We start from the raw sequence: 26800 nt of genomic DNA on the forward strand, positions 1-26800 counted from the left end.
ATAACTCCTAGCACCTCTCTATAACTCCTAGCACCTCTCTATAACTCCTAGCACCTCTCTATAACTCCTAGCACCTCTCTATAACTCCTAGCACCTCTCTATAACTCCTAGCACCTCTCTATAACTCCTAGCACCTCTCTATAACTACTAGCACCTCTATAACTACTAGCACCTCTCTATAACTACTAGCACCTCTCTATAACTACTAGCACCTCTCTATAACTACTAGCACCTCTCTATAACTCATAGCATCTCTACTAGCACCTCTCTATAACTCCTAGCACCTCTCTATAACTCATAGCATCTCTACTAGCACTTCTCTATAACTCCTAGCACCTCTCTATAACTCCTAGCACCTCTCTATAACTCCTAGCACCTCTCTATAACTCCTAGCACCTCTCTATAACTCCTAGCACCTCTCTATAACTCCTAGCACCTCTCTATAACTCCTAGCACCTCTATAACTCCTAGCACCTCTATAACTACTAGCACCTCTCTATAACTACTAGCACCTCTCTATAACTACTAGCACCTCTCTATAACTCATAGCATCTCTACTAGCACCTCTCTATAACTCATAGCAGCTCTCTATAACTCCTAGCACCTCTCTATAACTCCTAGCACCTCTCTATAACTCCTAGCACCTCTCTATAACTCCTAGCACCTCTCTATAACTCCTAGCACCTCTCTATAACTCCTAGCACCTCTCTATAACTCCTAGCACCTCTCTATAACTCCTAGCACCTCTCTATAACTCCTAGCACCTCTCTATAACTCCTAGCACCTCTCTATAACTCCTAGCACCTCTCTATAACTACTAGCACCTCTCTATAACTACTAGCACCTCTCTATAACTCCTAGCATCTCTACTAGCACCTCTCTATAACTCATAGCAGCTCTCTATAACTCATAGCAGCTCTCTATAACTCCTAGCACCTCTCTATAACTCCTAGCACCTCTCTATAACTCCTAGCACCTCTCTATAACTCCTAGCACCTCTCTATAACTCCTAGCACCTCTCTATAACTCCTAGCACCTCTCTATAACTCCTAGCACCTCTCTATAACTCCTAGCACCTCTCTATAACTCCTAGCACCTCTCTATAACTCCTAGCAGCTCTCTATAACTCCTAGCACCTCTCTATAACTCCTAGCACCTCTCTATAACTCCTAGCACCTCTCTATAACTCCTAGCACCTCTCTATAACTCCTAGCACCTCTCTATAACTCCTAGCACCTCTCTATAACTCCTAGCACCTCTCTATAACTCATAGCAGCTCTCTATAACTCCTAGCACCTCTCTATAACTCCTAGCACCTCTCTATAACTCCTAGCACCTCTCTATAACTCCTAGCACCTCTCTATAACTCCTAGCACCTCTCTATAACTCCTAGCACCTCTCTATAACTCCTAGCACCTCTCTATAACTCCTAGCACCTCTCTATAACTCCTAGCACCTCTCTATAACTCCTAGCACCTCTCTATAACTCCTAGCACCTCTCTATAACTCCTAGCACCTCTCTATAACTCCTAGCACCTCTCTATAACTCCTAGCACCTCTCTATAACTCCTAGCACCTCTCTATAACTCCTAGCACCTCTCTATAACTCCTAGCACCTCTCTATAACTCATAGCAGCTTTCTATAACTACTAGCACCTCTCTATAACTACTAGCACCTCCCTATAACTACTAGCACCTCTCTATAACTACTAGCACCTCTCTATAACTCATAGCACCTCTCTATAACTCATAGCATCTCTCCAATTATTTATCGATTCTATTTTTTTTACAGGAGTAGATCATCAGTCTCCTTCCTGGTTAACTTTCCCCTAAGGGCTTAACTAAGGTCAGTTAACCAGAAAGGAGACTAAGGGCTTAACTAAGGTCAGTTAACCAGAAAGGAGACTAAGGGCTTAACTAAGGTCAGTTAACCAGAAAGGAGACTAAGGGCTTAACTAAGGTCAGTTAACCAGAAAGGAGACTAAGGGCTTAACTAAGGTCAGTTAACCAGAAAGGAGACTAAGGGCTTAACTAAGGTCAGTTAACCAGAAAGGAGACTAAGGGCTTAACTAAGGTCAGTTAACCAGAAAGGAGACTAAGGGCTTAACTAAGGTCAGTTAACCAGAAAGGAGACTAAGGGCTTAACTAAGGTCAGTCATGTCCACCCCCTGAACGTTTCCAATGGGGTAAGCAAAACTGATCCTTGAGCTGTTGTTAGGGACAAGGTCTGCCTTGAGAAGGGAATGAATGTGACTCACTGCTACAAGAGGCACATGATTAGATCATGGATCACACAAAAACACACAAGAGAACCAGAGAAACAGTATCAGGGAGGGAGACCCTCTATTTTCATTCACCAAAACCACTGTAGTGACTGAGCCAGCTTCTCACTCTCCCCTTCACTTTCTATCTTCCTTCCAGCTTCGTCTTCATCCTCCCACCCTTCTCTCTCTCTCTCTTCTCCCATCCTTCTCTCTCTCTCTCTCTCATCCTCCCACCCTTCTCTCTCTCTCTCTCTCTTCCTCCTATCCTTCTCTCTCTCATCCTCCTCTCTCTCTTCCTCCTATCCTTCTCTCTCTCATCCTCCTCTCTCTCTTCCTCCTATCCTTCTCTCTCTCATCCCCCCTCTCTCTTCCTCCCACCCTTCCCTCATTTTCTCCCCCTCCCTCTCTCCTTTCTACTCATCAACTCCCTCACTCATTCTTCCTCTCGCCTTTTTCACCTCTCCATCATTTTCTCTCTCTAACAACTTCTCCCCGTGTCTCTCTCCCCCTCCTATGTACACAGCTTCACCCTCTCTCCCCTGCCCTCATCTCTCCCCCCACTCTCTTCCCTCCCTCTCTCCCCTGCCCTCATCTCTCCCCCCACTCTCTTCCCTCCCTCTCTCCCCTGCCCTCATCTCTCCCCCACTCTCTTCCCTCCCTCTCTCCCCTGCCCTCATCTCTCCCCCACTCTCTTCCCTCCCTCTCTCCCCTGCCCCATGCTAATTTCCCTGATATTTTCCCCTACACCCCCCCTCCCCTCATCTCCCCCCCCTCATCTCTCCCTCTCTCCCCTGCCCCATGCTAATTTCCCTGATATTTTCCCCCTACACCCCCCCCCCCCTCCCCTCATCTCTCCCCCCACTCTCTTCCCTCCCTCTCTCCCCCTGTCCCATGCTAATTTCCTGATATTTACCCCTTCACCCCCCCTCCCCCTCCCCTCATCTCTCCCCCACTCTCTTCCCCCCTCTCCCCTGCCCCATGCTAATTTCCTGATATTTTCCCCCTACACCCCCCCCCCCTCCCCTCCCCTCATCTCTCCCCCCACTCTCTTCCCTCCCTCTCTCCCCTGTCCCATGCTAATTTCCCCGATATTTTCCCCCTACACCCCCCCCTCCCCCCCTCCCCTCATCTCTCCCCCCCACTCTCTTCCCTCCCTCTCTCCCCTGTCCCATGCTAATTTCCCTGATATTTTCCCCTACACCCCCCCCTGTCCTCATCTCTCCCCCACTCTCTTCCCTCTCTCTCCCCTGCCCCATGCTAATTTCCCTGATATTTTCCCCTACACCCCCTCCCCCTCCCCTCCCCTCATCTCTCCCCCACTCTCTCCCCTGCCCCATGCTAATTTCCTGATATTTTCCCCCTACACCCCCCCCCCTCCCCTCATCTCTCCCCCACTCTCTTCCCTCCCTCTCTCCCTGGGTGATGATAAAGTCATCCCCTGTGCTCTGGCGGCAAGCCCTCTAATTTGGTTTCTACTCGGTGGGGGTTCTCCCCTGAAACGCTCTGTGTTTCTGTCACGCTCCCCTTGACTTGATTCTCACAAACAAAATCAATATGCAAAAACACAATGGTCATGATGTCAGTGTGTGTGTGAGAGAGAGGGAGTGCGAGGAGAACATTTGCACTCATTTGTTACTGAACGTTCTAGTCTGTTTTTAATAAGAGAGGAGTTCTGCTTTAAATCTGTCGGACAGTCACACACCTCTCTCTCCCTGTGATTATCAGCAGCACAGTAGAGACACACGGCTATCAGTCCTACGAAGGTCATAGCAACCTAAACAATGTCTCCATGGAGACAACACACACACAGGACTTACAGTACAGTGTCGGGGAAGCTTTACTCTGAAAATATAGTTTACCTATTACATCACACTGGAAGAAGTTAAGCTACACTAGTTTAGAAAATATTTTCCGTTAGTGTAGCTTAACTAAAATCACTTTTCAAAAGTAGTTAAGGATGAATTATCATATCTAAATCTGAAATGTCATAGACAACAAATTGCAAGAAAGTGAAATACCTAGTCAATTTTACAAATATTTATTCAACTGAAATGTGTCTTCCGCACATATCACTATGGACTCATTCCGTCCAGCCCCTTTTCCCCATATTACCGTCTAATGGAATAAAGTCCTGGTAAACGGTACCACATTCTGTCTGTTGTCATCCTTACTCACACCTACAGTCCAGACCTTTTTCACTTCACGGAGAGTTGAGTTGTAGCAGGGGGTTGCGTTCCCTCTTCATGGAAGAGGCGTGTGTGTAACACAGACTAGTGTGTATTTAATACCACAGACAGGTATGGAAGCACACAGACAGACTAGTGTGTATTTAATACCACAGACAGGTATGGAAGCACACAGACAGACTAGTGTGTATTTAATACCACAGACAGGTATGGAAGCACACAGACAGACTAGTGTATTTAATACCACAGACAGGTATGGAAGCACACAGACAGACTAGTGTGTATTTAATACCACAGACAGGTATGGAAGCACACAGACAGACAGTGTATTTAATACCACAGACAGGTAAGGAAGCACAGACAGACTGTGTATTTAATACCAGACAGGTATGGAAGCACACAGACAGACTAGTGTGTATTTAATACCACAGACAGGTATGGAAGCACACAGACAGACTAGTGTGTATTTTAATACCACAGACAGGTATGGAAGCACACAGACAGAAGTGTGTATTTAATACCACAGACAGACAGACTAGTGTGTATTTAATACCACAGACAGGTATGGAAGCACACAGACAGACTAGCACACAGACAGACAAACTAGTGTGTATTTAATACCACAGACAGGTATGGAAGCACACTGACAGACTAGTGTGTATTTAATACCACAGACAGGTACAGACAGACTAAGTATTTAATACCACAGACATGTATGGAAGCACACAGACAAACTAGTGTGTATTTAATACCACAGACAGGTATGGAAGCACACTGACAGACTAGTATGTAATACCACAGACAGGTAAGGAAGCACACAGACAGACTAGTGTGTATTTAATACCACAGACAGGTATGGAAGCACACAGACAAACTATGTGTATTTAATACCACAGACAGGTATGGAAGCACAGACAGACTAGTGTGTATGTAATACCACAGACAGGTAAGGAAGCACACAGACAGACTAGTGTGTATGTAATACCACAGACAGGTATGGAAGCACACAGACAGACAGTGTATTTAATACCACAGACAGGTATGGAAGCACACAGACAGACTAGTGTGTATTTAATACCACAGACAGGTATGGAAGCACACAGACAGACTAGTGTGTATTTAATACCACAGACAGGTATGGAAGCACACAGACAGACTAGTGTGTATTTAATACCACAGACAGGTATGGAAGCACACAGACAGACTAGTGTGTATTTAATACCACAGACAGGTATGGAAGCACACTGACAGACTAGTGTATTGTAATACCACAGACAGGTATGGAAGCACACTTGACAGACTAGTGTGTATGTAATACCACAGACAGGTATGGAAGCACACAGACAGACTGGAAGCACAGACAGTGTGTATTTAATACCACAGACAGGTATGGAAGCACACTGACAGACTAGTGTGTATGTAATACCACAGACAGGTATGGAAGCACACTGACAGACTAGTGTGTATGTAATACCACAGACAGGGTATGGAAGCACACTGACAGACTAGTGTGTATTTAATACCACAGACAGGTATGGAAGCACACAGACAGACTAGTGTATTTAATACCACAGACAGGTATGGAAGCACACAGACAGACTAGTGTGTATTTAATACCACAGACAGGTATGGAAGCACACAGACAGACTAGTGTGTATTTAATACCACAGACAGGTATGGAAGCACAGAGACAGATTAGCACTTCCCTCTCCCTCGATCTACTAGACACACACTCATAGTATTTACACAATACTTTACACTACACTGTGTACACACATTCAATAACTTTCAGGTATATACGCACGCAACCACACTCTCTCGCTCTCTCACCTCAACCACGCCCTCTGCTGGTTACCACCAGAACTGCAGGGTGAATACCCACAAACTGAACCACGGAAGGCCTTTGACGGGCAATGTCAGCACCGCATAGACTAAGATACAGTACAATAGAATAGAATACAGTATATACATATGAGATGAGTAATGCATAGACTAAGATACAGTACAATAGAATAGAATACAGTATATACATATTAGATGAGTAATGCATAGACTAAGATACAGTAGAATAGAATAGAGTGCAAAATATGTAAACATTATTAAAGTGACTAGTGTTACATTGTTCAAACGGCCAGTGATTTCAAGTCTATAAAGGCTGCATCATGTCCAGCTGTGATTGGGAGTCACGTAGGCGGCACACAATTGGCCCAGTCGTCCGGGTTTGGCTGATGTAGGCCGTCATTGTAAATAAGAATTTGTTCTTAACTGACTTACCTAGTTATTTTCTTTATATACTATGTACGTAGGCAGCAGCCCCTCTGTGTTAGTGGCGGCTGTTTAACAGTCTGACGGCCTTGAGATAGAAGCTGTTTTTCAGTCTCTTGGTCCCAGCTTTGATACACCTGTACTGACCTCACCTTCTGGATTATAGCGGGGATGATCTTTATGGCCTTTCTGTGACATCGGGTGCAGTAGGTGTCCTGGAGGGTGATAGTTTGCCCCGGTAATGAGTTGGGCAGACAGCACCACCCTGTGGAGAGTCCTGCATGGTTGTGGGCGGTGCAGTTGCCATACCAGGGGTGATACAGCCCGACAGGATGCTCTCAATTGTGCATTGGAAAATGTTTGTGAGGGTCTTAGGGGCCTGAGATAAATTCCATCAGCCTCCTGAGGTTCAAGAGGCACTGTTGCGCCTTCTTCACTGCCCTGTCTGTGTGGGTGGACCATTTCAGTTTGTCAGTGATGTGTACTCAGAGGGGAACTTAAGGCTTTTCACCTTCTCCACTGTGGTCCTGTCGATGTGGATAGGGGCTCCCTCTGCTGTCTCCTGAAGTCCACGATCAGCTCCTTTGTTTTGTTGATGTTGAGTGAGAGATACTTTTCCTGGCCGCACACACCCAGGGCCCTCACCTCCTCGTCATCGTTGGTAATCAGGCCCACCACTGTTGTGTCATCTGCAAACCTGATGATTGAGTTGACCCCGAGCTTGGCCACGCAGTCATGGGTGGACAGGGAGACAGGAGGGGCTGAGCACTTTGTAGGGCCCCAGTGTTAAAGTCAGTGAAGTGGCGGTGTTGTTTCCTACCTCTTAAAGTCACATTTCCATTTGGAATATGTCCCAAATGGCACTACATCCTATATAGTGCACTAGCTTCAGATCCCTATGGGCCCTGGACTCAAGTAGTGCACTATGAAGGAATAGACAAAATAACCTTTGACTTCTAACACAACACACAGCCTCTGCTGGGTACGACCAGAACTGCAGGGTAACAATTACCATTATACTGAACCTCATTATAGGGCTCTCTCTCAAGTCACATTTCGATTCTCACATCCTATGTCCTCACCTCCTTCTCAACTGTATTGAAGGAGAAGGTCCAAGGTCACCTCCTCAGACCTTCTCCTCCAATGGGAATGCGAAGTATCGAGGAAATATGTTAAGGCAATTCTTTGTGTCGACCCAGGCATGTCCCACCCAGTGACTCGGCCAACCAAACAACACCGTGTCATTTTTATATAATTTTAATACTTTTCTTTAAAAAAAGAAGATGTTTTTCCATAATCAGAACAGAATGTATCCATCGACCTTAACACCTCACTCATCAACAAACCAACCGGTGATTCAAAACAAAAACAATGACAAGAAACAAAACAAACAACTGTCAAATATGAAAAGAAAGGCTAAATTAAATTTAAAAACATCCCAAAAAAAGAATACAGGGGTTTGATGTATATCTGGACGTGACAACACAGCAGGCCGCGCACCCAGAACACTCAGAGCTATGGCACATGACAACAACCCCGACTGTTACCACGGAAACTAAAAACAGAGCAGAACAATGGAACAAAAAACAGGAAGGAATAAAAAGTAAATAAAAGCTATGATACGGATGGTAGAGGACTGATGATGATGATGACAGGGAGAGAGAGATCGACAGATGGACATGAATATAAAAAAGAAAACGAGTAAGAAGCTGGGAAGAAGAAAAAGAAAGGAAGTATAGTAGCAGGTGGATGCAGCTACAGAACAGTAGAACAAAGGTAAGTAGTTACAGGCCAGTGCCGTCAAAAGAGTGATCTTCCTGTGTTTTATATGTCTATTTCCACACTATAAGGCTGGAATAACACTGTTACATTGTGAAAATGATGAAAATACCCTTTTAGTGTAGGAGCTGTTTGAAAAGGAAATCAGCCTGTTTTGGTTGGGTGGAGTTTTGGCCTGCCTGGTGACATCACCATGCGTTAAATTAGTTGATCGACCAATAAGAAAGAGTTCCAAATCTCTGCCATTAACAGCTGCTTTTCAGTCTCCCTCCCCACCCAGACCACTCCCAGACAGTCCGAGCAACATTCTTGCTTGAGAAATTGCTCTCAGCTAAGAATCTATTTCTTGTTTATTTTGGGCAATTTCAACTGAAAACAAATCACAAGTAACGTACCTAATTGTTACACCAAAAATGATTTGATATTTAAATAAAAACAGAGGCCTTTAGACTCTTGAATATCTGAACTTGATACAGAGAAAACAGGATGAGAAAGGAGGTTATGAACAAGACAAACTATTTTTTATAGCATCATAAAAAAGTTGTTTTTCTTACAGTCACTTCTCTAAAAAACCAAAAGGGAATTGAGCTGAAGGCAGAGAAGTCATTCTCCCTCCCAACAACATCATCCTATTATTTTTAGGACTTTTCATCGTATATAATATATATTTATGCATCTATTTATATATATATATATATAATCTGTGGCGTGTGTTAATTTACAGGTCAGGAGCTGTAAGGCAAGAGCCACATTCCAACACCTTTAAAATGTACCCCTCCCTCTCTCTCTCTCTTCCATCCTCTCTTTTCCTCTTTCCTCCTTCTTCACTCATCCTTCCTCTTTATCCTGCTTTCCCTCCTTTCTTCCCTCTGCCTCCTTTCTTGAAATAATCAATGAATCAGACATGACTGAAAAAAAATGGAGTTCAAGCTTTTTACACTTTCAACTTGTGTCAAGTCAGTGATGTCACAAAGAACAAGGAGAAGGAAGGAAGGAAGGAAGGAAGGAAGGAAGGAAGGAAGGAAGGAAGGAAGGAAGGAAGGGCGCTCTTTATAGTGTTGGGGTGTGACCCGGGTTCATCCTGCTGTCCGGAGAGCAACTGAACCCATCTCAGGGGATACGTCCCAAATGGCCCCCTACTCCCTGTATAGTGCACCACCTTTGATCAGATCCCCATGGGCCCTGGACATAAGTAGTGCACTATATGAAGGGAATTAGGTGCCCTTTGACCCAAAACACACACACAGCGCTCACTTCTCCCTCCCCCAACCTCCTCCCCAACCTCCTCCCCAACCTCCTCCCCAACCTCCCCAACCTCCTTCCCTAACCCTTCCCCAGCTCCCCCAACCTCCTTCCCTAACCCTCCCCAACCTCTTCCTAACCCCTCCCCAACCTCTTCCTAACCAACTCCCCAACCTCTTCCCTAACCCCTCCCCAACCTCTTCCAACCCCTCCCTTCCCCTTAACCTCTTCCCTAACCCTCCTCTTCCCTAACCCCTCCTCAACCCCTTCCTAACCTCACTAACCCCCTCCCCAACCCCTTCCCAACCACTTCCCAACCTCTTCCCAAAACCTCTTCCCAAACCTCTTCCCTAACCCCTCCCCCCCTCCCCAACCTCTTCCCCTAACCCCCTCCCCCAACCTCTTCCTCCCCAACCTCTTCCCTAACCCCCTCCCCAACCTCTTCCTCCCTAACCCTCCCCAACCTCTTCCTAACCCTCTCCCAACCTCCTCCCTAACCTCCCCAACCTCTTCCCTAACCCCTCAACCTCTTCCCCTAACCCCTCCTAACCTCCCTCCCCAAACCCTCCCCAACCCCTCCCCAACCCCTCACCCACCCCGCGAAAGGCCAACATCAGAAAACAGGGTGAGAAAAATACTAGATGAAGAGAGAAATGAATCAGAGAAAGAAGTCTGTCCGTCCTCCGTTCGCTCGCCCCTCCCTCCCTCCTCTCTCTCACGTCAGAAGAACACAAGGTGCTCATCATCATCTTCATCTTCTTTCTTCTTTCTACATTAACCCCTCTTTTATTTCCCTTCTTTATTTTTCAGGTAATAGTTCTCAGTCCTCCCCTCCTCCCTCTGTTTAGTTTCAGAATACAAGAGGAGTTCAAATATCTGTTTATCGACAGGTATCCGGTTCACCGTTGCCCACGGCAACAACCAATCATCGACGATAAAACGGGCAGTTAGACACAAAACGACGAAATTGCAAAAAGTGGAAGTTGCACTCCCGGTCCCCACCGCTGGGGGCTCCTTATTACCTCAGTCTCCGTCAAGTCTCTGGAGCTCACATCCTGGTCTGAGGTCTCCTAATCCCACAGAGAGGGAGGGGGTGTTGTGTGTGAAATCCCCCGGTGGGATAAGGTAGAGTTCATTTGTCTCCCTCTCCTCCTTTCTCAAATCTCTCAGAACAGGTTCTCTTCAAAGATGGCCATCAGGTCGCTCTGGGAAGTTGATGTCAATGGTGTCCGCCATCTGTAGAGAGAGGGGGATGAGAGAAAGGGGAGGGGGATGAGAGAGAGAGAGGGGGAGAGATGAGAAGGGGATGAGGGAGGGAGATGAGAGAGAAGAGGGGATGGAGAGAGGATGAGAGGGGGATGAAGAGAGAGAGGGGGATGAGGGGGATGAGAGGGGATGAGAGAGAGAGGGGGGATGAGAAGGGGATGAGGGAGGGGGATGAGAGAGAGAAAGGGGGATGAGAGAGGGGGATGAAGAGGGGGATGAGAGGGGATGAGAGAGGGGGATGAGGGCGAGAGAGGGGATGAGGGAGAGGAGGGGGATGAGAGAGAGGGGGATGAGGGGGATGAGAGGGGATGAGGGGGATGAGAGAGGGGGGATGAGGGAGAGAGGGGGATGAGAGAGGGATGAGAGAGAGAGGGGATGAGAGAGAGAGAGATGAGAGAGAGAGGGATGAGAGAGAGACAGATGGGGAGAGAGAGAGAGGAGAGAGAGAGAGGGGGATGAGAGAGAGAGAGAGGGGGATGAGAGAGAGAGGGGGGATGAGAGAGGGGGGAGGAGAGAGGGGGATGAGAGAGAGGGGGATGAGGGGAGAGAGAGGGGGATAGGGGATGATAGGGGGATGAGAGATGAGGGTGAGAGAGATAGAGGGATGAGAGTAGGAGAGGGGATTATAGTAGGGATGAGGGAGAAGAGGGGGATAAGGGGGATGAGAGAGGATGAGGAGGGGATGAGAGAGAGAGAGGGGATAAAGAGGGGATGAAGAGAGGGGGGATTACCACTGAGAGAGAGGGGGGATGAGAGAGAGATAGAGAGAGAGGGGGATGAGAAGAGGAGAGGGGGATGAGAGAGGAGAGAGACTGAGAGAGAGAGGGGGGATACTAGTGAGAGAGAGAGGGGATGAGAGAGAGAGAGGGGGATCATGTGAGAGAGAGGGGATGAGGGGGAAGAGAGAGAGTAGAGGAGAGAGGGGGATGAGAGAGAGAGGGGGATGAGAGAGAGGGGGATGAGAGAGAGAGGGGGATGAGAGAGAGAGAGAGAGGGGATGAGAGAGAGAGGGGGATGAGAGAGAGAGAGATGGGGATGAGAGAGAGAGGGGGATGAGAGAGAGATAGGGATATAGATGCAGTGTAGGCTTTCCCATCACACCCCATATACTGTATTATAACTGAATATACATATATTATAATCTTTATGATGATTACCACCCCTCTCCTACTATACTAGTATATCATTTTAGTATTATAGTAGTATAACTGCTATAAAGTATTACCTCCTCTCTCCCTATACTAGTACATCATGTTAGTATTCAGGTGCTTTACGGAGCTTAGTACCTCCAGGCTCTGATCAGGCCCCTACACCCAAGCAAGGGCACTGCGTTCATCCACCCCTGGCCTGCTCGCCTCCCCTACCATTGAGTAGTTCCCGCCCAGTCAAAACTCGCTGCTCTGGCCCCAATGGTGGAACAAACTCCTCACGACGCCAGGACAGCTGAGTCAATCACCACTCCCGGAGTGAAACCCCCATCTTCAAGGAATACCTAGGATAGGATAAGTAATCCTTCTCATAATGATTTAGATGCACTATTGTAAAGTGGCTGTTCCACTGGATGTCAGAAGGTGAATTACCAATTTGTAAGCCGCTCTGGATAAGAGCGTCTGCTAAATGACTTAATGTAAATGTACAGTAGGTAACTGCTGTAAAGTATTCTCCTACTATACTAGTATATCATGTTAGTATTACAGTAGTATAACTGCTATAAAGTATTACCACCTCTCTCCCTATACTAGTATATCATGTTAATTATTACAGTAGTATAACTGCTATAAAGTATTACCCGCCCTCTCCTACTATACTAGAATATCATGTAGTATTACAGTAGTATAACTGCTATAAAGTATTACCGCCTCTCTTCTCTACTATACTAGTATATCATGTTAGTATTACAGTAGTATAACTGCTATAAAGTATTACCGCCTCTCTCCTACTATACTAGAATATCATGTTAGTATTATAGTATAACTACTATAAAGTATTACCGCCTCTCTCCTCCTCTCTCCTACTATACTAGTATATCATGTTAGTATTATAGTAGTATAACTGCTATAAAGTATTACCGCTCTCTCCTACTATACTGTCAATATTACAGTAGTATAACTGCTATAAAGTATTACCTCCTCTCTCCTACTATCTAGTATATCATGTTAGTATTACAGTAGTATAACTGCTATAAAGTATTACCTCCTCACTCCTACTATACTAGTATATCATGTTAGTAGTATAGTAGTATAACTGCTTTAAAGTATTAAAACACTCTCTCCTACTATACTAGTATATCATGTTAGTAGTATAGTAGTATAACTGCTATAAAGGCCTCTCTCCTACTATACTAGTATATCATGTTAGTATTATAGTAGTATAACGGCTAGTAAAGTATTACCGCCCCTCTCCTCCTCTCTCCCTACTATATTGGTATATCATGTTAGTATTACAGTAGTATAACTGCTATAAAGTATGGGCCTCCTCTCCTACTATACTAGTATATCATGTTAGTATTATAGTAGTATAACTGCTATAAAGTATTACTCCTCTCTCCTCCTCTCTCTCCTACTATACTAGTATATCATGTTAATATTATAGTAGTATAACTGCTGGTATAAGTATTACTCGCCCCTCTCCTACTATGCAGTATATCATGGACAGTTGTATAACGCTATAAAGTATTACCGCTTCTCCTACCATGCTAGTATATCATGTTAGTATTAGTAGTATAACTGCTATAAAGTATTACAACCTCTCTCCTACTATACTAATATTACTCATGAGTATTACAGTAGTATAACTGAAGTATTTTACCGCCCTCTCCCTCCTCTCTCCTACTATACTAGTATCATGTTAGTATTATAGTAGTATAACTGAGGACGCTATACTAGTATATCATGTTAGTATTATAGTAGTATAAATGCTATAAAAGAATTAGCTCTCTCCTCCTCCTCCCTGCTCACGGCGTCACGCAGCTCCCTCATAGTCCATCTGTGCTGCGGCCGAGGGTGGGGGTGTGGCCTGTTAGTGGGAGGGGCCTGTGGGGAGACGGCTCCAGGGGGCGTGGGGGCTTGGAGGCGAAAGTTGCTCCTACCGAGAGTCCTGGACACGCACCCTCCCTGCTGTTCCACTGAGTCCTGTCGTCCGGCTACTGGAGAAGTGATGTGTCCCAGTTAGCTGGGGTGCAGAATGAGCTTCCATCCTTCCCTTTTTCTCACCATAGTATCTACCTCGGCAGAGAGGTCTTCTCCCTCCTCCATCTCCCATCCCTTCTTACCATAGTTTTCTCCTGTTTCTCTCCTGGCTGCTCGGCCTGTGATTTCAGTTCTCTCTCTCTCCTCCACTATCTCTTTCCTTTCCTCCCCTCCATCCCTCTTACCATAGTTTCTCCTACTCTCTACTGGCCTGCTCGGCCTGTGATTTCAGTTCTCTCTCCTCCACTCTGTTCCCTTTCCCTCCCTCCATCCCTCCCTCTTACCGTAGTTTCTCCTGCTCGGCCTGTGCTTTTAGCTGTTTCTCTCTCTCCTCCACTCTCTTCCCTTTCCCTTCCTCCATCTCTCCCTCTTACCGTAGTTTCTCCTGCTCCTCCTGGCCTGCTCGGGCCTGTGCTTTTAGCTGTTTCTCTCTCCTTCTCTCGGGCGGTACGATTGAACTGTTCGCGAAGCTGTCGCTAGAGGAGCGGACAGCGGAGGTGGGGGTGGACTGAGAACGCTGGGCCAAGCTGGCCCAAGAACCCATGTTCTTTAACTTCACCTCCTGGGAGGAGAAGGTGGGAGGGGGAAGAGAGTGTAGTGGGAGGGGGAAGAGAGTGTAGTGGGAGGGGGAAGAGAGTGAGTGGGAGGGGTGGGAGGGGGAAGAGAGTGTGGTGGGAGGGGGAGAGTGTGGTGGGAGGGGAAAGAGTGTAGTGGGAGGGGAAGAGAGAGTGTAGTGGAGGAAGAGAGTGTGGTGGGAGGGGAAGAGAAGCGACAGACATTTCACCACCCACTTTTTAAAAGACATTTCATCTCATCATTTTAATAACAATAACGCCTTACAGGAATACAGTACATTTTATTTAATCTATTTTATTTATGTAAGTGGAATTTCACAGGAAGGGTCCCAGACACTTTTTGTGTGATTCCACGTGCTTTTGAGGAACTTACACAAACCAGCAAATCATGTTTTTGAGAAACCTGAGCAAATCACTTCCTGTGCTCAGATGAGTATATGGGGGTCCCAAAAAACAGCACAAACAAAGGCTCCAAAAACACCCAAACATGTCCTTTAATAGAAGGACAAAGCTCTCATTGTAATGCAGGGCTGTAGATATATATACCATGACAGTGAGGCTCATTCAACTTCAGCCACAACTCTGTATTACATTTTGTTAAACTCAAACAATTTTATGCACGTGCATATTGGCGTGCATGGGTGTACTTCCTCGTTCCCAAATCCTATTGTGTGCATATAGGCTAAATTGGGGGGGGGGGTGCTACTGATATAGGTAAGGCATAGCTTTCCTTACGATGTCAGTAACTCACCAGAAAACAGACGAGAAGGGAAACACGCGAACAGTAATTTGGTGTTAGGTTTGCTGAATATTGCTGAAGATGGTTCACAAAATCCCACAAAAACACAGAAAAAAACATAATACTATAACTTTTCACTGACTTCCCTGTGACTGATATCTAATGAGGCGTTGGCCTAGTTGTTCTGTACAGACGCACAAACACTCCCATCTACAGACTTCCCTGTGACTGATATCCGCGAGGCGTTTGTTGTTCTGTACAAGACGTACATAAACACTCCCGTCTACAGACTTCCTGTGGAGGACTGATATCTAATGAGGTGTTGGCTAGTTGTTCTGTACAGACACATAAACACTCCCATCTACAGACTTCCTGTGGAGGACTGATATCTAATGAGGCGTTGGCTAGTTGTTCTGTACAGACGATAAACACTCCCGTCTACAGACTTCCTGTGGAGGACTGATATCCTAATGAGGCGTTGGCTAGTTGTTCTGTACAGATGGCATAAACACTCCCGTCTACAGACTTCCTGTGGAGGACTGATATCTAATGAGGCGTTGGCTAGTTGTTCTGTACAGACGCATAAACACTCCCATCTACTGACTTCCTGTGGAGGACTGATATCTAATGAGGCGTTATTGTTGTTCTGTACAGACGCATAAACACTCCGTCTACAGACTTCCTGTGGAGGACTGATATCTAATGAGCGTTGGCTAGTTGTTCTGTACAGACGCATAAACACTCCCGTCTACAGACTTCCTGTGGAGGACTGATATCTAATGAGGCGTTGGCTAGTTGTTCTGTACAGACGCATAAACACTCCCCCGTCTACAGACTTCCTGTGGAGGACTGATATCTAATGAGGCGTTGGCTAGTTGTTCTGTACAGACGCATAAACACTCCCGTCTACAGACTTCCTGTGGAGGACTGATATCAATCAGGCGTTTAGTTGTTCTGTACAGACGCATAAACACTCCCCGTCTACAGACTTCCTGTGGAGGACTGATATCTAATGAGGCGTTAGTAGTTGTTCTGTACAGACGCACAAACACTCCCGCCTACAGACTTCCCTGTCAGGACTGATATCTAAATGAGGTGGCTAGTTGTTCTGTACAGACGCATAAACACTCTGGGCTCACAGACTTCCTGTGGAGGACTGATATCTAATGCGCTGGCTAGTTGTTCTGTACAGACGCATAAACACTCCCGTCCACAGACTTCCTGTGGAGGACTGATATCTAATGAGGCGTTGGCTAGTTGTTCTGTACAGGCATAAACACTCCCATCTACAGACTTCCTGTGGAGGACTGATATCTAATGAGGCGTTGGCTAGGTGTTCTGTACAGACGCATAAACACTCCCGTCTACAGACATCCTGTGGAGGACTGATATCTAATGAGGCGTTGGCTAGTTGTTCTGTACAGACGCATAAACACTCCCGTCTACAGACTTCCTGGAGGACTGATATCTAATGAGGCGTTGGCTAGTTGTTCTGCACAGACGACAAACACTACCGTCCCTTCACCACAGACTTCCTGTAGGGGGACTGATATCTAATGGGCATTGGCTAGTTGTTCTGTACAGACGCATAAACACTCCGTCTACAGACTTCCTGTGGAGGACTGATATCTGATGAGGCGTTGGCTAGTTGTTCTGTACAGACGCACAAACACTCCCCGTCTACAGACTTTGCACGTTGAATCTACTACTGGTCTGCAGGGAGCATTTCTCTGATGCTGAGTAAAACCACCACGGAGAAGAAAAGTAATCGCTGCAAGACGTTTCCGGACCCGTCTAGGACCTGCACAAAGAGCAATTGAGGGAAGAGAGGCGTTGCCATCGTTCTGTAAAATCAGGACAATAATGTTCAAGTTGACCTAAACTGTTTGGAGAAGCAAATTTCACAGCCACCACACAAATGGTCATCTCAAAACCAGTTTAGACCTCGTCTTGATTTACAGAATAATAAACAAACCAGTCGAAGCAAAACGGGGCGCACATTATTCACAGGGACTGCCGGAGTTGGGTCAGTAACCTTGACTTACCAGAACAGCTGATGCTAAAACGTGACATCTCAGGGTCCCACTCCAACGGTGATTGGGGCCGACAAATATGGTTTGATGGCTGTCTTATCTGTGGAGCATTCTAGAAGGACTGGGCTGATCGAGAGAGCTGCGTGTGTACTGGTCTTCCACTACTTTAATTGGGGAGTGTGGATTGCCTATTGTCAGATTGAAGCCGTGTCTGTTTCCTTACACCTGTACCTAACAGCACACATGGTCGTTGTTGCCCAGACAAACTCACCGGATTCCAACTCATTAGGGCCTGGTGATTAAATGAGAAGTTAAATCAGGTGTGCTTGTCCAGGGTTACACACAAACGTACTGTTGGGGTTGTTGAGGACTGAGTTGGGAAACACAGGCTTACACACACACACACACACACACACACACACACACACACACACACACACACACACACACACACACACACACACACACACACCCTGCAATAACAACTTTGTACCTACAGTACGTTTGATTATATATTTTACTATTTAAATCCAGTCACTTTAGCCTCCCATAGTCCATGTTACTGTCAATATGTATCCTCCCATCTACCATGTAGTCCCATGATACTGTCAATATGTATCCTCCCCATCTACCATGGTAGTCCATGATACTGTCAAATATGTATCCTCCCATCTACCATGTAGTCCATGAGGACCACATCATATGTATCCTCCCATCTACCATGTAGTCCATGATACTGTCAATATGTATCCTCCCATCATACATGTAGTCCATGATACTGAACTGATACCGTCAATATGTATCCTCCCATCTACCATGTATGTCCCATCTACCATGTAGTCCAACCGTCAATATGTATCCTCCCATCTACCATGTAGTCCATGCTACCGTCAATATGTATCCTCCCATCTACCATGTAGTCCATGCTACCGTCAATATGTATCCTCCCATCTACCATGTAGTCCATGATACTGTCAATATGTATCCTCCCATCTACCATGTAGTCCATGATACTGTCAATATGTATCCTCCCATCTACCATGTAGTCCATGATACTGTCAATATGTATCCTCCCATCTACCATGTAGTCCATGCTACTGAACTGATATTAGTAACCCCAGCTGTGTTTTACAGCAGACACCTTATTGGGGTGCAGTGTAGCCTAGTGGTTAGAGCGTTGGACTGGTAACTGGAAGGTTGAGAGTTTCAAACCCCTGAGCTGACAAGGTACAAAATTCAATGCTCTGCCCACTGGAACAGGCAGTTAACCCACTGTTCCTAGGCTATCATTGAAAATAAGAATTTGTTCTTAACTGACTTGCCTAATTAAATAAAGGTAAATATAAATAAAAAGATTAGTAACCCCCAGCTGTGTGTTTACAGCAAACACCTTATTGTAGATTAGTAACTCCCAGCTGTGTGTTTACAGCAAACACCTTTATTGTAGATTAGTAACCCCCAGCTGTGTGTTTACAGCAGACACCTTATTGTAGATTAGTAACCCCCAGCTGTGTGTTTACAGCAAACACCTTATTGTAGATTAGGTAACCCCCAGCTGTGTGTTTACAGCAGACATTATTGTAGATTAGTAACCCCCCAGCTGTGTGTTTACAGCAAACACCTTATTGTAGATTAGTAACCGCAGCTGTGTGTTTACAGCAAACACCTTATTGTAGATTAGTAACCCCCAGCTGTGTGTTTACAAGCGACACCTGTGTAGATTAGTAACCCCCCAGCTGTGTTTTACAAAAAATACACTGTGTAGATTGTGCTCTGCTGTGTTTTACAGCAAACACCTTATTGTAGATTAGTAACCCCAGCTGTGTGTTTACAGCAGACACTTTATTGTAGATTAGTAACTCCCAGCTGTGTGTTTTACAGCAAACACCTTATTGTAGATTAGTATCCCCAGCTGTGTTTTACAGCAAACACCTTATTGTAGATTAGTAACCCCAGCTGTGTTTTACAGCAAACACCTTATTGTAGATTAGTAACCCCCAGCTGTATGTTTACAGCAGACACCTTATTGTAGATTAGTAACCCCCAGCTGTGTGTTTACAGCAAACACCTTATTGTAGATTAGTAACCCCCAGCTGTGTGTTTACAGCAAACACCTTATTGTAGATTAGTAACCCCCAGCTGTGTGTTTACAGCAAAACACCTTATTGTAGATTAGTAACCCCCAGCTGTGTGTTTACAGCAAACACCTTATTGTGGATTAGCAACCTCTGTTGTGTGTTTACAGCAAACACCTTATTGTAGATTAGTAACCCCCAGCTGTGTGTTTACAGCAAACACCTTATTGTAGATTAGTGCAACCCCCAGCTGTGTGTTTACAGCAAACACCTTATTTAGATTAGTAATCCCCCAGCTGTGTGTTTACAGCAAACACCTTATTGTAGATTAGTAACCCCCAGCTGTGTGTTTACAGCAAACACCTTATTGTAGATTAGTAATCCCCAGCTGTGTTTTACAGCACACACCTTATTGTAGATTAGTAACCCCAGCTGTGTGTTTACAGCAAACACCTTATTGTAGATTAGTAACCCCCAGCTGTGTGTTTACAGCAAACACCTTATTGTATATTAGTAACCCCCAGCTGTGTTTTACAAATCAAATGAAATTTTATTTGTCACATACACATGGTTAGCAGATGTTCAAAGAGTGTAGCGAAATGCTTCGTGCTTCTAGTTCGACAATGCAGTAATAACCAACATCTAAATAACAATTCCAAAACTACTACCTTATACACACAAGTGTAAAGGGATAAAGAATATACATAAAGATATATGAATGAGTGATGGTGGCAGACACCTTATTGTAGATTAGTAACCCCCAGCTGTGTTTACATAGAAATACATAGAAATCTCTTTTGTTGAACAAAATAGAACCCAACATTGTAGCTGAAGTTCAGAATGACACAACGTCACGGGTCCAACATCTACAGACCTGCATTACAATACTGAGAGCTTTGTCCCTTTTTTATTAAAGGACATGTTTGGGTGTTTTGGAGCCTTTGTTGATGTTTGTATCAGAGCTTCCATACTACAACGAGGACGAGGAAGTGATCTGCTCAGGTTTCTCAAAAACATGTGAAATCACATGGACCCATATATAACATGCTGTTTACATATAAAACAAATGTGAGATTTGGTTATAAAAAAGGAAACCTCTCCTTTAAATGAAGTACTGAATCTACATGCTTTGTTCTAGTATGATTCTGACTCTCACCTGTGTCTTCTTGGCGGTGATGGGTGTTTTAGCCTCCTGCTTCAGTTTGCTGTCCTGATGGGAAGGGGGAGGGGCCGGGGAGTCCGGGAGGCGGAGCCCAGGACGAGAACTGTCCAATAGCTTCACATCTGATCCTGCAGGAGTCAATTGATCGGTTGATTCAGGTGACCTATTGACTGTGAAGAAATTCTGAAATAGAGACACTCTACCGTCGAGGCAGAGAGAGACACAGACAAATCTCACCCGCTCTCTCCCTAACGCTTCTCACACACACAGAGCCAGGTGTGTGTACTCACTGTGTGTGTGTTTGTTGTCTTGTGGTTTGTGGTGTCGCTGGGTGGGGCTGAAAGGGGCGGCGGGCAGCACTGCGGGGGGGAGCGGCTTCTCCTCTTTCACCCTTTGGTTCTGCAGTGAACACAAAGGTTAACACACACACAGGTCCTCTTTAACCCATAATACCCCCCGGTTCTAGAGAGAACACAGGGTTAACACACACACACACAGGTCCTCTTTAACCTAATAACCCCCGGTTCTAGAGAGAACACAGGATTAACACACACACAATGTACAGTACACAAACACACACTCTCTCTGTGTACTCACAGGTTTCTTGGGCTGGGAAGGGGACTGTCTCATTGGTGGGAACTGAGGCATCTGGGGAGAATGTATCATCAGAGGGGAGGGGCTCTCCCTCAGAGGACCTATCACAACGGGGGAAACACCCGTATGGAAATGAGTGGGGTGGAGGTCTTCACGGATATACCAGAACCTGAGATCCAAACAGTCTGAAAATATGTGTCAAATACCGACCGGATCCAATATTATATTGAAGAAAATAAATATCCTCTACAGATCACATTCGGTACACGTGGCAGTTGGTTCAGTCAAAGGATTTTTATTTTACCTTTATTTAACGAGGCAAGTCAGTTAAGAACAAATTCTTATTTTCAATGACGGCCTAGGAACAGTGGGTTAACTGCCACTGGGGCAGAACGACAGATTTGTACCTTGTCAGCTCGGGGATTTGAACTTGCAACCTTCCGGTAACTAGTCCAACTCTCTAACCACTAGGCTACCCTTCCGCCCCGATAAATCATGAAGTCAAAACAGTTCTGCTGGCTTTGAGCAGCAATAAAGACCCATTTTTTATCTGATACAGATCCAACCCAATTTGGATCCGATTCTCCCTCATCACGGACCTGCTTTGGGTCGGATCCGGTTCAGCTCGGATCCGAATCGATTTGGATATATCCTGTCTGTGTCGAACGGGACATTTCACGGATCCAATTCGGTTCAGATCTTCCTTTATCAGCATCCAAGAATCCCTCTAGTGGCTGTCTGTCTGTCTGTCTGTCTGTCTGCCTGTCTGTCTGCCTGTCTGTCTGCCTGCCTGCCTGCCTGTCTGCCTGTCTGTCTGCCTGCCTGTCTGTCTGTCTGCCTGTCTGTCTGTCTGTCTGCCTGTCTGTCTGTCTGCCTGTGTGTCTGTCTGCCTGTGTGTCTGCCTGTGTGTCTGCCTGCCTGCGTGTCTGCCTGTCTGTCTGCCTGTCTGTCTGCCTGTCTGTCTGTCTGTCTGTCTGCCTGCGTGTCTGTCTGTCTGTCTGTCTGCCTGTGTGTCTGTCTGCCTGTGTGTCTGTCTGCCTGTGTGTCTGTCTGCCTGTGTGTCTGCCTGTGTGTCTGTCTGCCTGTGTGTCTGTCTGCCTGTGTGTCTGTCTGCCTGCGTGTCTGCGTGTGTGTCTGCCTGCCTGTGTGTCTGCCTGTGTGTCTGTCTGCCTGTGTGTCTGTCTGCCTGTGTGTCTGTCTGCCTGCGTGTCTGCCTGCCTGCCTGCCTGCCTGCCTGCCTGTCTGCCTGCGTGTCTGTCTGTCTGTCTGTCTGTCTGCCTGTGTGTCTGTCTGTCTGTCTGCCTGCCTGCGTGTCTGTCTGTCTGTCTGCCTGTCTGTCTGCCTGTGTGTCTGTCTGCCTGTGTGTCTGTCTGTCTGCCTGTGTGTCTGTCTGTCTGCCTGCGTGTCTGCCTGCCTGCGTGTCTGCCTGCCTGCGTGTCTGCCTGCCTGCGTGTCTGCCTGCCTGTCTGCCTGCCTGCCTGCGTGTCTGCCTGCCTGCGTGTCTGCCTGCCTGTCTGTCTGCCTGCCTGCCTGCGTGTCTGTCTGCCTGCGTGTCTGTCTGTCTGTCTGCCTGCCTGCCTGCCTGTCTGTCTGTCTGCCTGCCTGCCTGTCTGCCTGTCTGTCTGTCTGCCTGTCTGCCTGCCTGTCTGCCTGCCTGTCTGTCTGCCTGCCTGTCTGCCTGTCTGCCTGTCTGCCTGCCTGTCTGCCTGTGTGTGTATTATCTCTCCTACCTGTGTTGAAAGGCTCCGTTTTGATCCGTGGTGATGGTTGTGGATGTAGTATCTGCTTGATCCCTTTCTGTGCCGGGTGCATGGTGCTCTGTTGCTGGGGGAACGACATCCCCTGACCCGCCTGCTGCATGTGTGCGTGAGGGTGTGAGTGAGGGTGTGTGTGAGCGTGTGAGTGAGGGTGTGAGTGAGGGTGTGAGTGAGAATGTGTTGCGAGCCTCTGCTGTTGCTGGGTTGGAGCGGCCGCTGCCTGTGACTGAGTCTGCATGGCCTGCATGAGCTGAGAATGGACCCCCCCAGGAGACTGTGTGTGGGCCAGGGGCCGAGACTGGACCCGCCCAGGAGACTGTGTGTGGGCCGGGGGCCGAGACTGGACCCCCCCAGGAGACTGTGTGTGGGCCGGGGCCCGGGACTGGACCCCCCCAGGAGACTGTGTGTGGGCCGGGGGCCGAGACTGGACCCCCAAGAGACTGTGTGTGGGCCTGGGGCCGAGACTGGACCCCCCCAGGAGACTGTGTGTGGGCCAGGGGCCGGGACTGGACCCCCCCAGGAGACTGTGTGTGGGCCGGGGGCCGAGACTGGACCCCCCAGGAGACTGTGTGTGGGCCGGGGCCCGGGACATGAGCTGAGACTGGACCCCCCAGGAGACTGTGTGTGGGCCGGGGGCCGGGACATGAGCGGGAGACTGGACCTGCACAGGAGACTGTGTGTGGGGGTGTATGTGTGCCGGGGGCCGAGACTGGACCTGCACAGGAGACTGTGTGTGGGGGTGTATGTGTGCCGGGGGCCGAGACTGGACCCCCAGGAGACTGTGTGTGGGGGTGTATGTGTGCCGGGGGCCGAGACTGGACCTGCACAGGAGACTGTGTGTGGGGGTGTATGTGGGCCGGGGGCCGAGACGACTGCAGGTACATGTGCAACTGGCTGAGCGGGAGGGGAGGGGTTTCAGAGTTTGTGGGCACGGCCTCCTCGTCGTCCTCAAATAGGGCTTGAGGGGTTGGGCCGAGACCCCCAGGATTCCGTGGGGGGTGGGGGGAGAGGGGACACAAGGGCGAGGGAAGGACGGTTGGGGAATGTGGAGGGAGGGCTGGGGGGGAGGAGGAGTGGAGGGGGTGGAGAGGGAGGAGGGGGGAGGCTGAGGGGTTTGGGGGCCGCTCGGTTGCTGGGGCGGGACGGCTGCTGGGGAGAGCATTGTGGAGTGCTACAGAGAGGAGGGAGGGGGAGAGAGAGGAGCGAGGAGAGAGAGAAGGGAGCGAGGGAGGAGGGAGGAGAGAGAGAGGAGAGGAGGGAGGAGATAAAGAGAGGAACAGAGGGAGGCGAGAGAGACAGGAGCGGAGGGAGGAGAGAGAGAGAGGAGCGGAGGGAGGCGAGAGAGAGAGGAGCGGAGGGAGGCGAGAGAGAGAGGAGCGGAGGGAGGCGAGAGAGAGAGGAGCGGAGGGAGAGAGAGAGAGAGAGGAGCGGAGGGAGGCGAGAGAGAGGAGCGGAGGGAGGAGGCGAGAGAGAGAGGAGCGGGAGGGAGGAGAGAGAGAGAGAGAGCGGAGGGAGGAGAGAGAGAGAGGAGCGGAGGGAGGAGAGAGAGAGAGGAGCGGAGGGAGGAGAGAGAGAGAGGAGCGGAGGGAGGAGAGAGAGAGAGGAGCGGAGGGAGGAGAGAGAGAGAGAGAGCGGAGGGAGGAGAGAGAGAGAGGAGCGGAGGGAGGAGAGAGAGAGAGGAGAGGAGAGAGAGAGAGAGGAGCGGAGGGAGAGAGAGAGGGAGCGGAGGAGAGAGAGAGAGAGGCGAGGGGAGGAGAGAGAGAGAGGAGAGAGGGAGAGAGAGAGAGGAGGGAGAGAGAGAGAGGAGGAGGAGAGAGAAGGGAGGAGAGAGAGAGAGAGAGAGGAGGAGGAGAGAGAGAGAGGGAGAGAGAGAGAAGGGAGGGAGGGAGGAGAGAAGGGAGGGAGGGAGGAGAGAGAAAAAGATGAGAATGGGGGGAGAGGGACAAAAAGACAAAAAGTACAGAAATAAATTATATTTCTAAAAATCTAAATGTTTCATTAAAACCAAATCCCCTCGACACAATGAAGTGTAGAAATGTGTTTATCCACATACCTGGGGAGAGCATGACGGAGGGCATGACGGCCTGCTGGTTGAGGAAGGGCTGTGTGCTCTCAGAGGTGTGTGTGTTGGTAGCGTTGAGGTGGGGGGTCCGGCGGCAGGGGCCCCCAGTTCATTACGGAGGGGCTCCCCACCTGCTGGCTCAGATGGGGGCCAGGAAGTGAGCTAGGGGGTCAAAGGTCAAAGAGGAGTCCAGAGAGGTCACGGGGACAGTGGGGATGGAGGGAGGAGGAGGAGGGGGCGAAGGGGTGTTGATGCAGATGCTGGGGGGGTTTGGACTGAACTAGGGGGGTCTGGGGGGAGGAGGAGGGGTCCAGAGGGGCAGTGATGCTGACCCCGCCTCTGCTGGACTGGTGGGGTCTCTTACAGTATATATTGCTAGAGGAGGACTTTTGCTGCTGGGGGGCCAGCCCTGAGAGAGAGAAGGAGAGAGAGAAGGAGAGAGAGGGAGAGATAGCAGGAGAGAGAGAGGGAAGGAGAGGGAGAGAGAGCAAGAGAGAGAGAGAGAGAGAGAGGGAGCAGGAGAGAGAGGGAAGGAGAGCGAGCAGGAGAGAGAGGGAAGGAGAGAGAGCAGGAGAGAGAGCAGGAGAGAGAGCAGGAGAGAGAGGGAAGGAGAGAGAGCAGGAGAGAGAGGGAAGGAGAGAGAGCAGGAGAGAGAGGGAAGGAGAGAGAGCAGGAGAGAGAGGGAAGGAGAGGGAGCAGGAGAGAGAGGGAAGGAGAGGGAGCAGGAGAGAGAGGGAAGGAGAGGGAGCAGGAGAGAGAGGGAAGGAGAGGGAGCAGGAGAGAGAGGGAAGGAGAGGGAGCAGGAGAGAGAGGGAAGGCGAGGGAGCAGGAGAGAGAGGGAAGGAGAGGGAGCAGGAGAGAGAGGGAAGGAGAGGGAGCAGGAGAGAGAGGGAAGGAGAGAGAGGGAGAGAGAAAACAATGAAAATTATGTGTGTACAGGGCTTGACATTTGACATTCTCCTCCGCGCTACCTGCCTTCTCCGCCCTACCCGTCTCCTCCGCGCTACACGTCTCCTCCGCCCTACCCGTCTCCTCCGCGCTACAAGTCTCCTCCGCGCTACCCGTCTCCTCCGCGCTACACGTCTCCTCCGCGCTACACGTCTCCTCCGCGCTACAAGTCTCCTCCGCGCTACAAGTCTCCTCTACCAGTCTCCTCTACCCGTCTCCTCTACCCGTCTCCTCCGCGCTACCCGTCTCCTCCGCGCTACCCGTCTCCTCTACCCGTCTCCTCCGCGCTACCCGTCTCCTCTACCCGCCTCCTCCGCGCTACCCGCCTCCTCCGCGCTACCCGTCTCCTCTACCCGCCTCCTCCGCGCTACCCGTCTCCTCTACCCGCCTCCTCCGCGCTACCCGCCTCCTCCGCGTCTACCCGCCTCCTCCGCGCTACCAGTCTCCTCCGCGCTACCCGTCTCCTCCGCGCTACCCGTCTCCTCTACCCGTCTCCTCCGCGCTACCCGTCTCCTCTACCCGCCTCCTCCGCGCTACCCGCCTCCTCCGCGCTACCCGCCTCCTCCGCGCTACCCCGCCTCCTCCGCGCTACCCGCCTCCTCCGCGCTACCCGCCTCCTCCGCGCTACCCGCCTCCTCTACCAGTCTCCCCGCGCTGCCCGCCTC

The 26800-nt window shown here is 48.5% G+C and overlaps 1 protein-coding gene across 1 annotated transcript; it reads right to left on the bottom strand.

The window, feature by feature from the left end:
• Window positions 1-7222: 7222 nt before the first annotated feature.
• LOC135533915 (bromodomain-containing protein 4-like) lies at window positions 7223-24287 on the bottom strand. The gene is made up of 7 exons (XM_064961112.1): window positions 23099-24287; window positions 21372-21469; window positions 21065-21173; window positions 20769-20902; window positions 14565-14752; window positions 13960-14086; window positions 7223-7483 (listed from the first exon to the last, which is right to left on the bottom strand). The coding sequence occupies exons 1-7, from the start codon at window positions 24285-24287 to the stop codon at window positions 7223-7225; spliced, it is 2106 nt and encodes a 701-aa protein (XP_064817184.1).
• Between the last annotated feature and the right edge of the window lie 2513 nt (window positions 24288-26800).

This window comes from Oncorhynchus masou, unplaced genomic scaffold (assembly GCF_036934945.1).
Source record: "Oncorhynchus masou masou isolate Uvic2021 unplaced genomic scaffold, UVic_Omas_1.1 unplaced_scaffold_2796, whole genome shotgun sequence".
In the NCBI taxonomy this organism is placed as follows: Eukaryota; Metazoa; Chordata; class Actinopteri; order Salmoniformes; family Salmonidae; genus Oncorhynchus; species Oncorhynchus masou.

What these genes read in the sequence shown, in the direction of transcription:
- LOC135533915 (XM_064961112.1), bottom strand. Translation starts at nt 24,287, where the DNA reads ATGCTCTCCCCAGCAGCCGTCCCGCCCCAGCAACCGAGCGGCCCCCAA. An exon ending in GAGGAGCAGGAGAAACTACG is followed by an intron (nt 14,087 to 14,564) that starts GTAAGAGGGAGA and finishes GACTCTCGGTAG; the next exon opens with GAGCAACTTTCGCCTCCAAG. An exon ending in TGAGGGAGCTGCGTGACGCC is followed by an intron (nt 7,484 to 13,959) that starts GTGAGCAGGGAG and finishes GGCCCTACAAAG; the next exon opens with TGCTCAGCCCCTCCTGTCTC.